The sequence below is a fragment of the Panthera uncia genome (assembly GCF_023721935.1).
Source record: "Panthera uncia isolate 11264 chromosome B3 unlocalized genomic scaffold, Puncia_PCG_1.0 HiC_scaffold_1, whole genome shotgun sequence".
In the NCBI taxonomy this organism is placed as follows: Eukaryota; Metazoa; Chordata; class Mammalia; order Carnivora; family Felidae; genus Panthera; species Panthera uncia.
Window position 1 is genome coordinate 44,181,167 of NW_026057582.1, and position 14,688 is coordinate 44,195,854.

At 48.3% G+C, this 14,688-nt stretch overlaps 1 protein-coding gene across 7 annotated transcripts in view; it reads right to left on the bottom strand.

Moving 5' to 3' along the window:
• Window positions 1–3,305: 3,305 nt before the first annotated feature.
• Window positions 3,306–14,688, bottom strand: part of SAMD4A (sterile alpha motif domain containing 4A) — a 207,585-nt gene continuing 196,202 nt past the window's right edge. For all 7 annotated transcript variants that reach the window (XM_049612752.1, XM_049612750.1, XM_049612751.1 and 4 more), the window contains 2 exons: window positions 9,061–9,144; window positions 3,306–3,517 (listed from right to left, as the gene is read on the bottom strand). In XM_049612752.1, coding sequence (XP_049468709.1) covers window positions 3,489–3,517; window positions 9,061–9,144 — 113 coding nt within the window. In that variant the 3' untranslated portion in view covers window positions 3,306–3,488. The remainder of the gene's footprint in view (window positions 3,518–9,060; window positions 9,145–14,688) is intronic.

Below are 14,688 nucleotides of genomic sequence, written 5' to 3' on the forward strand. Positions count from 1 at the left end.
GCTACAAGAGGTGCAGAAGAACACAGACCCGGAGAAGTCTCCCATTCCATAAAAGGCAGCCAGTGACACCTCAAAAGAAAACCTTGTTTCCCTCAGTGTCTCTTCAAATGAATGGGAGATGGGGGCCCAGCTGTAGTTCCAATCCTGAGTACCAAAAAGGGACCATCAATACACAGGATTTGAGAGCTCGGTGCAAACAGCCACCCTCTGCAGGCAGACCCAGCAGCATGTGTTTTGCTTGCTGGCCCTCCTTTAAAAAGTGAAACTCAAAAAGCACGTGGAAAAAGACACATATCAGCAGCAATGTTTCAATTCTTGTACACAGTTCATGTGTGTCTTCCTACTGTTTCTGGTTAAGAAACCACTATGAATAAAAAGCACCAATAAAACATCATACATGGTAACAATATCGTAGACCGCCACTGTCCCTGGGACAGTGTAGAGATGCCAAAATACATACTGCTTAAATCAGAAAAAAGGGGGGAGGGGAGGACATGTAGTGAAATAGATTTTACTCTGAGATTTTTAATGTTTACTATTAATATAAAACAGTTGCATTTGGGGGTCAATGGGTAAATACAAAAAAAGGCACTGCCGCTTTATTACTAAATATCGGACTTCACAGCCTTACGCATGCAACTGTTTGATTCTTTTATAAATAAAGTTCTTTTGCTTCAGGATTTTAAAATTGAGCTGTATACCTGCAGTCAACACAGGACTCAAAACAAGGTGGGGACAGGCTCCTAAAATTTATCAGAACACTCAACTTAAAAAAAAAACAAAACACTAATAGCAAAACACAACTAAGTAGATAAATCTATACACAGTCGATGAAAAATAAGCTTTTCTTTTTTTTAAAAAAAGAATTATGTTGTTATTAATAACAGACTTTATCATGGTTACCAGCCATAGCAAGTTAATAAGTAACATATCCAAAATAATATCTCTAATAATCAGATAACCATTGTTTCTATATTCAGTGAAGGAATAAATAGAAATCCAGATTTGCAAATACTTTAAGGTCTTCTTCCTTTTAAAGGATTCATGCTAATGTGATTGTGTTTACAATCTGTTTTCTGAACAACCCAAGTCTTTATGGATATATGTGTTTTGCAGCAGATCTGAATGCTTTCTCATTTCTCCACAAGATGTGTAATACCATTGTTTTTTCTTCTCTTTATTAACTTCCTCAGCATCCAAAAACACCTTCACAAACCCTCTGGTCTTACTTTGGCCTTCAACATTTTTGATCTAGTCCTGCCTTACATGTGATCGTCCATCCCAACACATTCCCCAAGTAACACTAAGTTTGTTTAGAAAAGGGGTGTGGAGGATGAATGTTAATGGCACTTGGTTAAAAAAAAAATCAACTAAAAAATGCTGCCTCTTTCTGCACATGGATTTGCATCTTTACAATGTAGTCACCCAAGAGGAAGTCTCTTTTCTTAATGCAAAGCATGGTATCATGGGTTCAAGCCCCCTTTACTCGCTAAAGGCTGTCTACAATTAAGATGCTCCCACCTTTTTAAACCTTAAGACTTAGAAAGCAAGGCTGTGTTAGTGCACATTTTTAATCTTGAAAGGAAAAGAAAGTTGTTTAGATTGCATTAAGGCCTTTTAAATCTGTATTTACTTCATTAACCTTTCTTTTTTAAAAAAATAACCGTAAGCGAGTGCAGCTATTTTCATGGTGTGATCTCAATTTCGATTCTGACTTTGCTAAAGAAATGGCACCAGACTCACCCATTTAATAAACAGGCCTTATACCACCTCCCTGATCTCGCCTCTGGCTGAGCATTCATACCATCATTTACACAACCCAATTTTCCAGTGCAGAGCACAACTCCTCTTCGATTTCCTTTAATACTCTCCATTGTATCGAATCCCAAACGTAGTCTTTCTTGCCCTTAAGAAACAGAGCTATTACTTTGTGGTAGCATAGTTTGTTCATCTCTCACTATGTCAGGACTGGTTTTTTCTACCTTCTGTGTGTGGCTGGGTAGATAAATCAGCCAACAACACAGCAAATCCCTGACGTACACGTGGATAGAACCACGTTTCCATCACGCAGTTGACCTTTCCTACACCTTCCTTCACTGCCCACCTGGTACGGTGGGGGCCTGGCCGCGTGGACTGCACATGTCCCCACAGGCCCTCTCTGCCACTTGCTGACTGACCGGTTTATACACTGTTGCTGGGCCTTGCTCTCCTCCTGTTCCTCAGCAGCGAGCGAGCCAGGGGGTTGCAGCCCCCAGCTTCGGGTTTCTGAGTGCAACAGCAGTAGAAGCGGTGTTTTGAGCTCATCATCTGGAATTAAGGCCTTTTGCAAGGCGAAAATGTCGGTCCTTGCCATTTTTCCTCCAGGGGAACTTGAACCCACGCGCGTGTGTGTGTGTGTGTGTGTGCGCGCGCGCGCGCGCGCAGCGAAGCAGGGGGCGCTAGGATGAAACCTTGCAGTAGGGTGGGGAGGAAGAGGTCTCCGGGTGAGAAGCAAATCCAGCCCAGAAAGGGGCCGCAGGACTCTTTTACACTCTCTTGGTGACCCGCGAACAAACACTAACTGATCACACGGTGCGTCCCCCTCGTACCTTCCCAGTGCTCTACCCCTCGCAGCCACATACTCTCCCGCCAACCCACCTGCACGCGCCGCCTCCCCCCTCCGCCCGCGGGGGGCGGGGGGAACGACTGACGCCTCGCCTCGGCCCACGTGACGTGCATTCGCCTTCCCGGCAAGCACCGCTCCGCAGCCATTGTAAGAGACAACCCTGCTGCTATTATAAAAATAGAGGAAAAAAAATGAATCCGTATCAACAAATCCTTTACAAAAACCATAGTATGAAGAGAAGTTCTATCCAAACTCTTTACACATTATGTACCCTTTAAAATTGTTATGTAAACAATACACAAATCAAAGTTTCTCTGCAATTTTGTCGGAGGGGATGTTCCCCCTCCGCCGCCGGTGCCGTGCGGCCCTCTCCCGCGGCTCGACTCCAAGCCGGGTCCTCGGGGGAAGCCGATCCGGGCGGCGGGGAGGGCGGGCCGCCATCTTGCTTTGGTCGCAGGCCCGCACGACTGTGTCCTGGGGCCTGACTGCGGAGGCGGCGTCGAGGCGCTCCCAGGCCCGAGGCCTCCGCCTCCCAACCGCGGCTCTCGCGTCTCTTCCACGGCGGTGCTCTTTTTGTTCTCTTCTGCCCCTCCTTCCATCCAGGAGGCCACCTGCGCTCCCTCGCTTCCCTAGAGACCCCCTCCCCCACCCCGCACACCAAGCCATCCCGTGACAGAAACAAATGACAAAATTACCACTCCCTGGTCTACTGATATGTTTACAAGGACGACCTACGCTCTCACAAAATCAAAATGGGAGAGGGACCAGGGGAAAAAAAGGCTGCAAAGGATCTCGGAGGATTCCGTGCAACCCTGAAGATGGTTGACACTGGACCCGCAGCAGTCGATTTCACGGCCAGCGCGGTCGCTCTCATCTTCAGCTTCTAGATTGTGGAGGTCCGGTCAACCCCGTCTGGGAGAGAGAGAACACACGATGGGCACAGGTGAACAAAACCGTTTCTTCACGTCCTTCCTGGTCTCCGAAGACAGGTGAGGGCCCAACTTACCCATCCGCTCACTCCCTCGTTCACACACCCACCCACTCAACATCTGGAGAACAGCCATCTTTCCAAGAGCTGTAAAGAGCCTGGGAATCCACGTGAAGAGACCTAGTCCTCTCACATGCTAGTCGGGACAGACACGGAAAGCCACAGTGATGGAGGAGTGATGGCTGCTATGATGTTGTATGTACCGGGCACAGCAGGAACGTGGAGGAAGGGCTATGTAAGGTGCCCCTGGAAGTCAAGGGCAGTTTCACAGAGGAAGAAAATGACTTTTGTAAGACAGTGCTGGTAGCAGAAGAGAGGAGGAGGCAGAAAAGGGAGAGGGTGAGGAGGGCGTCCAGCTCACGCTTACGTGTGATGTTGGTTGTCAGATGGTGGGGGCTGAGGGCTGGATGGAGGTCTAGGATGAGGGGTGGGGGGATGGAGGAGTGGCAGGAGATGTGCCGAAGAGCTGGCAGCAGGACATGCGGGTGGGCCTGTCCAGCTTACACCCCTTTGGCAGCATCTCTGTGTCACCGAGTCGCTGTTGAAAGACTGGGCATGAGGTGGCTATGACTCTGAGCCCTGGTCACAGCTGACTAGACCAGGGGTATGCATCTGACCCGCAATGATCCAGCTTCTCAGCCTCAAGAATCTGATTCGGGGTACGCACCATCGCTAGAGGTTGTGGGCACGGGGAACTGAAAGATCCTGTGGAAGTGGGTGAATGCTGAGGCTACGGAGGGTAGGCCGTGTCTACATTATGGAGAGTTGGTGAAACCAGGCTATAACATGGAGGAGGTGCATGTCAGAGACAGAGGCTAGGAGTGAAACAGACTGCAGAGGGAGCTGATGGCCGCCCAGCTCCTTTTCGGTTGTGTGCGTGCACATGGGACTATAGGAGAGTCCCCACCCCAGAATGAGGCCATAAGGGTCTTGTGTGCTATGAACAGGGGCTTGGACTTGGTAATCGGGGCATTATAAGCAGAGTAATCAGATCTGATTTTAGAATGGTTTCTCTGGCAGTTGTGTCAGATGACCTGAAAGAGGACACGGCTTGTGGCAGGAGGACCCCAGTAGTGGTCCATGCTGGGGATTGTCTGCAAGGGCTTACCCAGTGAGCAGAGAGAAGCATGGGTTAGCCACTGTAGTAGGTAGAAGCAGCTGTGTTCAGTGACCACGAAATGAAGGCTGGGGGAGGGATGCAGGAGGCCTCCCTGGTTTTACTGATACCCAAACATCAACAGGTGTGTCCTGATCTAAACGATGTGACAAACCTGGTCTATCAGGAGCATCTAGATGTGGCAGGCAGAACTCACGTGAGAGGTGAGTGGCACAGTGTTCAGGGAAAGCTGTGGGACCTAAGTGATAGGGAGGAATGCCGAGTACACTGCACAGGCCTGGCTTCCTCTCATGGGTAGGTTCACGTACAGTTTTAAGAGACGGTACCGGGTTTCCGGGTTTGCTGGGTTTCTCCCAATGGTAACATTTTGCAAAACTATAATATTACCACCAAGGTACTGATGTTGATACAATCTACCGGTCTTACTCAGATCTTCCCAATTTTATTTGTACTCGTGTGTGTCCCTAAAGTTCCATATAGTTTTTGGAGAGATTTTAAAGAAGAAAAGCAAATGACCTTTGAGAGTGTTTATGGTATCAGGTCATCAATCCTAGAGGCCCCCACATGTTAACTTATAATCAGTAACCTTTTGCTGACTTCTGCAAGTGTTAACCTGAGCCTCTTTTTTTTTTTTTTAATTAAAAAAAATGTTTCATTATTTATTTTTGAGAGAGAGAGAGAGAGAGTGTGAGCGGGGTAGAGGCAGAGAGAGGGGAGACACAGAATCCAAAGCAGGCTCCAGGGTCTGAGCTGTCAGCACAGAGCCTGACGCGGGGCTCGAACTCACAAACTGTGAGATCATGACCTGTGCCGAAGTTGGACGCTCAACCAACGGAGCCACCAGGGCCCCTAACCTGAGCCTCTTATGGTGGTTCTGCAGTGGTAATGGGTCATGAGAAACAGTGAGTCTGTGTAAGTGTGTACATAATGTGTGGCTGTGTAGAGGTCACTCTCTTGTCTATAGAAGTGGAGTGGCACACTCTTGCCAGGGCTCACCAGTCTGCTCGTTAATGCCAACCCTTCATAGCTGTGTAAGTGGGGAGCTAGAAACATGAAAATCTTAATTAACCTAACCCCCACCTGCATTTTTACTGAATTCCAATCCCACGCCTCATCCTACAAGGGTGATGGCATTCATCTGCCAGGAAATGACCAACAGGTACGTCCAGACTCACCATTTACAGTTGTGCAAGTTGTGCACTGCATAACTCTGAGCAGCACCATTCACATGTATTCATTATAGGTTTTATAGTTATTATGACAAATATCAAGTAAGTGGCAGAACAGCATCTTGAGAAAGTGGAGCCTTTTTCTAATTTGCACAAAGTCTCCATATCTGCTAGAAGTGGGGCTGTTAATAAGTCCCAAGGAGGAGTAAGGAGAGAAGATGAGAAGGAATGGCAAGGAGCATCAGAGAGTGGACTGGACATTCTCTTTGTGGTAGGATTTACTGCAGACTTCATCCTGCTTGAAGGAGCCTTGCTTTTGTAAAGCTGTGGCTGTTCCTGCCCATAAAACCCCTCTGCAGGAGGAAGATAGCAGCCAGGCCTGAGTCTTCCTTTATATCTGAGGCCACCAATCAGGAGCAGGCCCAACAGAGCCAGATGAAAGCCTTAAATATTCACAAACCAAGATGGCAGAGGCAACTACCTCCTGGGTGCTTTGGAGGGGCCAGGGGAAGGGCAAAGCAGAGACAGACAGGGAAGGCCAAAGAGAAAAATGGCTTAGACTGGCACAGGGGGGCTGCAGCTAGTGCAGGACACTGAGAGCAGAGATGTCAGCACAAAAGGTTGGGCCCGCAAGGCCTGGGGTCCATGGACCATCCTAGTATGTGGTATCCCAGGAACTTGGACACCCTCCCTTCCTGTCCTGAGACACAGGCAGAGGAACGTCTTTTGCTTTGCTTTACTCTCTTTCTCATTATTTGTCCTCCTGTAAAATGACTAATTCATTGGCATTCTGTCCCCAGAAAAGTCATCTTCCCCAGCACCTGGAAGAGGTGGGCTAGCAGAGAGTTGCCGTAATAGTGGGAGGGCTCAATGCCACTGTGCCCAGTTGGGCCACCCTGAACTTAATTTGCATTCTTTGCTCGGGAAACTGCTTACGAGGCTTCCCACCAGAGAGGATTATTGAGGGAAAACACAGCAATAAAAAGGCTTAGGAGATTAACAAGATGAAAACATTAGCAAAAAAAATCAGTTCAAAGAGGTTTTCTGTAACTATAGAAGAATAGGCTAAAAAACGAAGCCTTTCCAATGAAAACCTCCCTTTAATAAAGCGCATTTGGCACTCTTGCTACTAATGATGATAACGTTAGCACTTAGCAGTTTGATAAGGGCTTCCAGCATGCCAATTATCTGAGATATATCAAGCCCTGGGGGAGAAGGTCAGTTCTCCTTGCTGACTCTCAAAGGCAGCAGGAGTTCTTCACCCGCCAGCTCCTGTAGGGTGGCAGGGAGCTTGGGCTGCCTGCAGTGGGCTGAGCTTGGCCTGAATTCTCACGGTCTGGGAGGCTTCCCTTTTTGAAAAATTGAGTCGTAATTTGCATATCACAAATTTCACCCTTTTAAAGCGTATAATTCAGAGGTTTTTCGTATATTCACAGAGCTGTGCAGCCATCACCACTATCTAATTCCAGAACGTTTTCATCAGGTACCCATCAAGCAGTCACCTCCATTCCCAGTTCCCTCCGGCCCCTGACAACCACTAATCTATACTGTCTGTCTCTATAGATTTGCCTGTTCTGGACACTTCATAAATTCCTAAATGGAATCAGATACTGTGTGGCCTTTTGTGTCTGACTTCTTTCATATAGCATAATGTTTTCAAGGTTCATCCAAATTGTAGCATGTATCAGTAGCTCATTTTCTTTTTAAGGCTGTATGATATTCCACTGCCTGGCTATACAACATTTCACTCATCCATTTCCATCTGCTGATGGACCTTGGGTTTGTTTCCCATTACTCATTAGGGGCTATCAGTGAGCTGACCCAATCTCCTTGGTGAGCTGGAGAAGAGGAGCTCATGGCACCTCCCCTATAGAGGTGCCAAGGATGGACCAATGATGCTGTGAAGCTTCTAAGATAGGAGTGGCCAAGTGTTTGCAAATGGGGTTCCTGGAACCCCAGGGAGGTCACATCGGGAGCTGTGCCTTCCCACTGTCTGTTCAGTCAGCAGTGCTGGGAGGCCTTCAGCTAGCTCCCTTCTGGTACTGAGTGGAGGCTTTTTCTGGGCTATAGAGAGCCTTGCACAGCTGAGATCAGGTGGGTGCAGTCCTTGCTTTCCAATCTGCTCCATGTAGAGCATTTATTGGCCTCATATTTGGTGTCATGATAAGATTGTGTTTACAGGGACTAAAAATCCAAAAACCCCTGGTTAGGAGAACGAAGCTTGGGGAACAGCAGCTGACAGCAGCCTTTCTCCCCACCACTGCCAGATAGCACAGATTTTGGCTCTAGGTGTGCTGGCCGCCCATCTCCAGGGTGGGTGAGCACATCCTGACTGGAGAGGGCTATTGGGAAGGGTCACAGGAGGCCTCTCTGACTCAGAGTCTCCCGGAGGTTGGCAGGAAGGGGTGGACATCTCTCCTCTGCCTGCCAAACATCCCTAGGGCTGGCTGGGAAACCAGGCTGGAGTAAGGCAATTGGTTAGTACCAGGAGGGCACTGAAGGCCTCCTGGGGTTTTTGTGATGACGTAGGGCTTCAGCCCAAACAAATGGTGGGACAACGCAGCTGCTTCTGGAGCTCCTTATGGGGCTGCAGCCCGTAGGCACACTGAACTCGATCATCACTGTGACACTGTGAAAGACATCTCAGACTGCTTGGGGCTCCAGGCATCATGGAAGCCGTTTGGAACAGGGAGACAGAAAAACAAGCAGGGAATTTTGTTTCAAAAATTCTATTTTTAGAGCAAGCTGGGATATGCTTGGACCAGACTGGGAGATCTAGTGCCGAGAAGGAAAGAATCCAATTCTGTGGCGGGGGGGATGTTGCCACTAAAAGCCATGTCTTGTGTTTCTGACTCCTCCAGCTCACAGTGTTTGGCTAGGACAGCTGCTGTGGTGGAACCTCAGTGTGCACTGGGTGGGTGTCTCCGAGCAAAGATGGATAGCTTTGGTCTCCAGGTCCCTGACCCGCCTCCCAGAAAAGGAGGAGCAGGGTGCTGTGGGTACTAGGTGAAGTATGGCTTGATGAGGCTCCAACAGTACTCTGAGGCCCTCCTCTCTCCCTGTCCCCTGCCTACTTCCCCTGTATCTTTCCCATTACTCCTGAGCTACTGCCAGAGTGTGGACAGCAAATGATTGGTAGTCCTCCCAGTCAGGCCATAAAATGCAGGAAGGACCCACTCACCTCCCAGGGCGTGCTCGGTCATACTGAGGCACAAGGACTCCAGCCTATTGTTGATGTCAGGTTCAGTCACAGGAAGCTGGAATTCTGCAAGGGACAAAGGGTTATGTTGGTGACAGAGACTCTGAGAACAAGGAGAAGGTATGTACAGTGCTGTGGGGCTCCCCCCCCCCCGACCCTGGGAGGACTCCGGGGATTATCAGGGTCAGTAGAGCGGTAAGTTACACCCTGGTTTCAACCAAACTCTGAGTCTGCTAGACGCAGAGAGTCCATTGTGAACATGGGCAGCTGGAAGAAAACTGGTAACTAAAAATAGCTGGTCACAGTCAGTCTGTCCAGCCTCTGTTCAGAACCCTCCAGCAGCTTCCCATCAGAGTAACAGCCAAGCCCCTGCCATGGCCCTCAGGGCCCACATGATCTGGCCTTTATTAACCTCTGCCTGTGTATGGCTCTCTCCTTCCTTCACTCCATCCCAGGCCTTCTTCTGCCCCAGGGACTTGGCGCTGCTGTTCTCTCTGCCCACAATGGTGGTCCCTAGATATTTTCATGGCTGTGCTCTCCCTGCCTTCACATCTCTGGCTCTCCTACTGTCTCTTTAGAAAGGACATTATATATGAACAGAACTTTTCTGGCCCTATCCCTTTCCTCAGCTTTATTTATTTTTGTCCACAGCTATTACCAACATCTGATATATTACATATTTGCTTGCTGCTTGCCCCCAGTTGGATTTTCACTTCACTGGAGCAGGACTTGGCTCTGCTGCTACCTGCGCCTAGACCCGGCACCTGGAACTTGGCGCATTTTTGCTTTGTTACAAGAAAATGGAAACCACAGCATGGCGAGTGCCTCTTCTGAATCCAGGACCGTGCCAGGTGCCCAGTTCTCAAGCGAGACTCAGAGAGGCCAAGTGACTTGGGAGGTTAGCTCGCTAACACAAGAGCCCACAAAGGTCTGATTCCAGAGCTGGTACTGTCCTGCATGCTGCAGCAACTATAGGTGCCTGTCAGTACTCTCAGCCTCTAGCCACTTAGAAGGGCTGAGATGTCTGCTGTGGGGGCTATCACTGCCCAGGACAATGCTGTGTGCATTCTAATCACAAAGCCTCCTTTATCATCTGGACCCTCCCTATCTCCCCAGACTCCAGTCCCTCATCCTCCCCACCCCTCCTCCTCCTCCTCCTCCTCCTCCTCCTCCTCCTCCTGTTCTGTTGGGGCCCTCACTGTCAGTACCTCCCCCATCTCTCATCCTGGGAAGCTCCTGAGCATCTTTCACTGGCTTGCAGACTTTTTTATTTCCCATAATATACCCAGCCATGGTCTTCTGGCATACTTCATACATGACTATTGAGTGATGAAAAAGATGGAACAAGAAATAAAAGGAAAGTCTGACAACTAAGAATTGTGAAATCCTATGGCGGGAGTGGGGGTGGGGGCAGAAAAATCAACAATGGGATATGTTCTGGGGGTCTGGGAATTTTAACACTGCCACTGTCTTCATATGTGACCGTAGGAAACTTCTCATCATTGTGCCTTAGCTCTTCCATCTGTAAGTGGGGAAAGGATCCTGGTGGCCCAAGCTTCAGGCCAGTTCCTTGCTCCTTCGAATCTCCACCAGGGGGCACTTGGGGCTGGAGGGCAGGATTACAAGTGAGGTTAGGTTGGTGGTTTAGTGGGATAGGAAGTTGAAACCAATAGCTAAACCAAAGTATTTGTTTTCCTTGATCAGCTATACATTTAAGTTTTCTCTGCAATCTGTGTTCCCCATTACTGGCTAATTCACAGGCAGATGTCATTTCCATTGTTTAAAATTCTCAGAGTAAATTGGCAAAATGGATCAATATGAAAAGCACTAGGGAGCAGATAGGGTTCTTTCTGACACAAGTTCCAGCCAGCATCAATGGTTTTGAAAGGCAACTGTGCCAATTTATGAGCAGACAGAGGACGATCAGGCTTCCCAGGAAGCTGGGAGCCAGGGAGAATTGAAGGGTCTTTCCCACCCCACCCACTGTTGCTCTCAGAGTAGGGTCGGGGCAATTAGACAATCCAGAGGGAAGAGTATTTTAGTATTTTCATCCATTCATGTGAAAATCATATGCATGCAAAATTAGCAGCCTTCAGGGTGTGAAATCTATAAAATAGAAACACAGTTTTATATATAGCCAGTTAGCAAATATGAAAAAAAAAAAACCCTCAGCAATTATAACCATCCATATGCTCATTGTAAAATTTAGTTTACTCTCTAGCACTCCCCTTTAAACAAACACTGTGGAGAGATTTGGATAAATAAAGATGCTCGACATTTGGAGAGAAGTGTTTCAGCTGCAGGATTTCTTGCCAACACGCAGCAAAATGCCATATTCTAAGCCTAGGACTGAGTGTTTCAAAAAGGGGGCTGAGAAATGCAGGGCTCTCCACTCTAGAATCTCCAAACCTTAGTGGCTGCTCTTTTAGGTTGAAAGTTGGCATGGTTCTTTTTATCTTTCAGCTCTTCCCTCTGGTGCGCTAGGGTGTCATGACCCCCCCCACCACTCTCAGAGTGGCTCTGAAAAATTCTGAGTCTCAGGAGAAGCCCATATGTTCACACTCCAGAGTTTCCTAATAGTGTGACTTTTTAATTGTGTATTTGATAAAAACAGATCTGTGGCATCTCCCCACACATACAAGACAGAGGGAGACCAGCTGGGTGGATAACAGCTTCCATCTCAGGCTAGAAGCCCTCAGCCAAGTGTGGCTTGGGTGGGCAGAACTCTTAAAGCCCGAGGGAAGCATTTGGGCAGCTCCTGCCACCCAGGTACACAAGAACCAGCAGGCCAGCTCTTGCTGTGGCTGCTGTTAACCCAAGGGCTCACTGCATTTAGCCTGGGCTCCCAGCTGTAATGGACAAGGCAGACGTAGTTTTATGTCTTCAGTAAGGTAAAAAGGAAAGACTGACTAGCTAAGCCTTCTCTGCTGTTGTGTGCAACAGGCCTGTTTCCTTAGCTCAGACGGTATCTCTGAGAACTAGGAATTTTCCCCCTATCAGACCATTCCAGTATTTAGTGAGGATCCCCCGTTCTAGGATGCCCAGGGTTTAGGCTGATGTGGGACTTTTTAATTGTGCCTTTCCAAAAGTCCCATAAGTACAGAGCCTAGTGCTCAGGCCCAGGGTCAAGAAGATTCTGGAAGGGGGGCGCCTGGGTGGCTCAGTCGGTTAAGCATCCGACTCCGGCTTAGGTCATGATCTCACTGTACGTGAGTTCGAGCCCCGAGTTGGGCTCTGTGCTGACGACAGCTCGGAGCCTGGAGCCTATTTCAGATTCTGTGTCTCCCTCTCTCTGACCCTCCCCTGTTCATGCTCTGTCTCTCTCTGTCTCAAAAACAAATAAACATTAAAAAAACATTAGATTCTGGAAGGGAGCAGCCACCCATTCCTAATGAAGTGCTGCTGTTGGGTCCACCTGGGGGGGGGGTGGGGATGTGGCTTTTCCTTGGCAGAAACCAGCCATCTCAGCTGAGTGTCTGCTATGTGGCACCTATGGTGCAATTCTGCAGCTCTCTCCCAGTCCCTGAGGCTGAGGTAAACAGGCCAGTGTCTTTAGTACTTTATAATAATAAATGGAGTATTTTAGGAAGAATCTCTAGAATCCCAATTTGCCAATGATAGTTAAGACCACCTGTTGAATAACTAGGAAGACTTCAAGTTAAGTGAGAAGTGAGATTGCTGGGAGGAGAGAAATCGGGGAGGTTGATGAGGATGGGACAGAGGATGGAGACGTGGGATCTGGACTGGATAAAGGGAATAAGGAAGAAAGGGAAACAGGGAGTATGGGAACCAAACAGAAAGGGAGGGCAGTAACAGAAGGAAAAGAAATCAGTGTGGGCAGGGACACTGATCATTGCAGAGACAGTCGTGGCAGTCATGGCGGGTGACAGAGGAACAGGAGTAAGTCAGTCGCACACCCCTGAGTCTGCTATGGGGAATGAAGCTTTTCTCTGGTGGCCTAATTCCTAAACCTGCAGAAGTTTGTGCTGTAGAAATCCTCTGGGACCCACACTTTCATGCAAAGTGATGAGGAGAATATGGTATAAGACAATATTGTACTATCTTGCCCCAGATTGGACTGAGTTTAACTTTCAGACGCAGGAGAACACGGGCCCAGCTGGGTTCTTAGCTGTGATACAACTGATTCATTTACCAACCTCCCTATTATCTGCCAATCCTGAGCAGGACTGTTTGCCTTGGCTTACCAGAAGTCAGAGAGCAAATGTGCATCAGATACTTTAAGTGGGTCCCTGTTCTGGTCACTTCCTCTGCATGGCAGTCCCTTCCGTTCCCCTAATGGACCTAGTGGGTGGATGGTAGTCTTCCTTTCCACACTCTTTCAAAAGGTAGTTCTCTGGAAGGAACCTGAAACTCCCACTGAAGAGGAAATGAATGGTGACAGCTTTGTGCACTGTGCACTGTGCTTCCAGGTGTGCATCATTCTGAGTGTGGAAGAAATACAGTCATGAGCTGGTGCATAGGGGAGGTTTGCTATGGTGAACAGATACATCACATCATGAAATGCTGCCCTGTAAGGCACCTTATTCATCTCCCATCTGGACAGTCGAGCACCAATGGTAGTTTGCACATGGTGTTGTGCAAGGGAAGGAAGAAATCCCCAGAATGTGGCTCTGTGAGGCTGCCTAACCTACCCTTCCCCATACTTTTCTTTTAAAGTTGGCTTCTGGTCCCTCTGCCCTTTCCTGTCAGGCCCTCCAGATGGTTAGGAGCTTTGATGGCCTAGTGTCACACCAGGGCTGTTTTGAGATCCTCTCTGACTGGATCTCAAGGGTTGGCTGAGCCTGGGTCAGCAGGAAAGATCTGCTTCCAAGATAAGGTAATCACTCTCCAAGCAATTTGCAAACGAATTTTCCAGTTTGGAAAACACCCTGCCTTTTGGGGAAACATGATGTCACTCACCAGGCACGACACTTGTTTTGAGCTCAAATAACCCCTCTGGTGAGTTTATCAGATCCCCTCCCCCTTGCTCTGAGAGGACCAGCCTAGTGCTTCTTATTCACACCGGAGGCCATTGAGAGGCAGCCGTCACTTAACGGCTCTCCTGGTTTGTCCTGGGAAACATCTAAAATCTGTCTGTGTGGGAGTAAATTAAAAAAACACCCTGACATGGCCTCCTAGGGGTCCACAAATCCTGTAGATCCAGGAAAGACGACATTATCTTGCAGATTCAAGCCAGGTGACTGATCGGTTGATACAAAAGTTGGGGGCTTGTTCTAGCCCCTAGACTTTGGAGACATTTAAAGTCTTCCACCATTTTAATGGAAGTATTTAAGTTTACAGAATTGAAACTTCCTTAGAATGTATTATAGTTTCCAAGATTTACCCATATGGTTTAAAATGGATGCTCCAAAGACCTCTAATGGCCAGGAGGAAGCCACTGTGCTATACTGTAAACACAGTTTTCTAAGTATTTAATTTGGGGTCGATTATACATCTCTATTCCATTTTGTGTTCACTACTACTCCTACTTGTGTAAAGATGAAAGCCACTGGCTGCTTTTCAGATTTTGACTCCTTGATATGATACTTATAGTTTAGTCCTGCTCCCCCCCCCCCCCCCCCCCCCCCCCCCCCCCCCCCCCCCCCCCCC